This window comes from Bison bison, unplaced genomic scaffold (genome assembly GCF_000754665.1).
Source record: "Bison bison bison isolate TAMUID 2011002044 unplaced genomic scaffold, Bison_UMD1.0 scf7180017864180, whole genome shotgun sequence".
NCBI classification, from domain to species: Eukaryota; Metazoa; Chordata; class Mammalia; order Artiodactyla; family Bovidae; genus Bison; species Bison bison.
Genome location: NW_011494752.1, coordinates 15,724,052 through 15,725,037, shown reverse-complemented (window position 1 = coordinate 15,725,037; position 986 = coordinate 15,724,052). Strand labels below are relative to the sequence as shown.

The following is a 986-nucleotide window of genomic DNA, read 5'->3' as shown; positions in this document are numbered from 1 at the left end:
GGGGAGGGGCGCGTGGGGGAGGGGCGGCCGCGCGGGCGCCCCTGGGGCTCGGGCCCCGGTGGGGTTGGACTGTGGCTAAGTGGGGTTTGCCTGCGAAGAACGGACCACGGCCCTCACAACCCCCCGTCAGGAGTTGGGAAGGCTAGGGGGGGTGGCGGGTGTCCATCGGACCCCCACACCTGCGGGGACTTCGATGCCCGCCAACTCTGGAGCGTGCGGTGGCACGTGGGGGAGGGGTCGTGTGAATGTTTGCGGGCGGCTGACGACTAGGGGCAGGTGGTGGCCACACTTCATGCAGACCACTTCCTGGAATGAGACTGGCCCCGGCCCCCTCTCCCCTGCTCGTACTAGGGAGCGCAGCCACTAGAGATTGGGGACCGAGAGGAGAGTGTCTGGGACACCAGATGCCCCCAACCCCACCCCCTTTATCTCTCCTCTGCTCTAGGCTCTTTTGTGTCAAGTGCGCTCCCACCCCCGCCATGACCCCGTCAGTCTGGGGTGGCCGAGCTGCCCAGCTGTGACTCTCACGTGGCTGCCATTCACTGTCACTCTCCCGCTGAAACCACCCACACCCTGACCACGTTGGGGGACGTGAACTGCCCACCCAGCTGTTGTGCAGCTTGACCGTCACTCAGCACCCCTCCCCGGGGATGACAAATCATCCGCACTGTCTAGGTAGTTCTGCCCAGCGGTGAAGGGGCCTGACCGCTGCCTCGGGTCGGGGGCCCAATAGTGGCCCCCCTCTGGCCATCCTCTAGAGTGCTCGGCTAGTGTTTTTCAGGATAGAGCATCTTTCGGGTGGTCACACCCCCAGGCCTCTGGATGTCTTGCAGCAGAAATGCACCAAACTTCAAAACGTCTAACATCATACTCTTTGTAAAACTGTCATATTGATCTGTGTGGGTTCTGTGGGAAATGTTCCTGTCTAGTGGAGACAGCCTTTGAGGGACTGAAGCGCGGCGGGGGCGGGGGGAGGTACTTTCTTG

The 986-nt window shown here is 62.7% G+C and overlaps 1 protein-coding gene across 1 annotated transcript in view; it reads left to right on the top strand.

The window, feature by feature from the left end:
• Positions 1 to 479: 479 nt before the first annotated feature.
• CHD3 (chromodomain helicase DNA binding protein 3) overlaps positions 480 to 986 on the top strand; it is a 23,530-nt gene continuing 23,023 nt past the window's right edge. Inside the window, 1 exon segment of the mRNA XM_010843206.1 lies at positions 480 to 487. Within this exon segment, the coding sequence (XP_010841508.1) occupies positions 480 to 487 (8 nt within the window).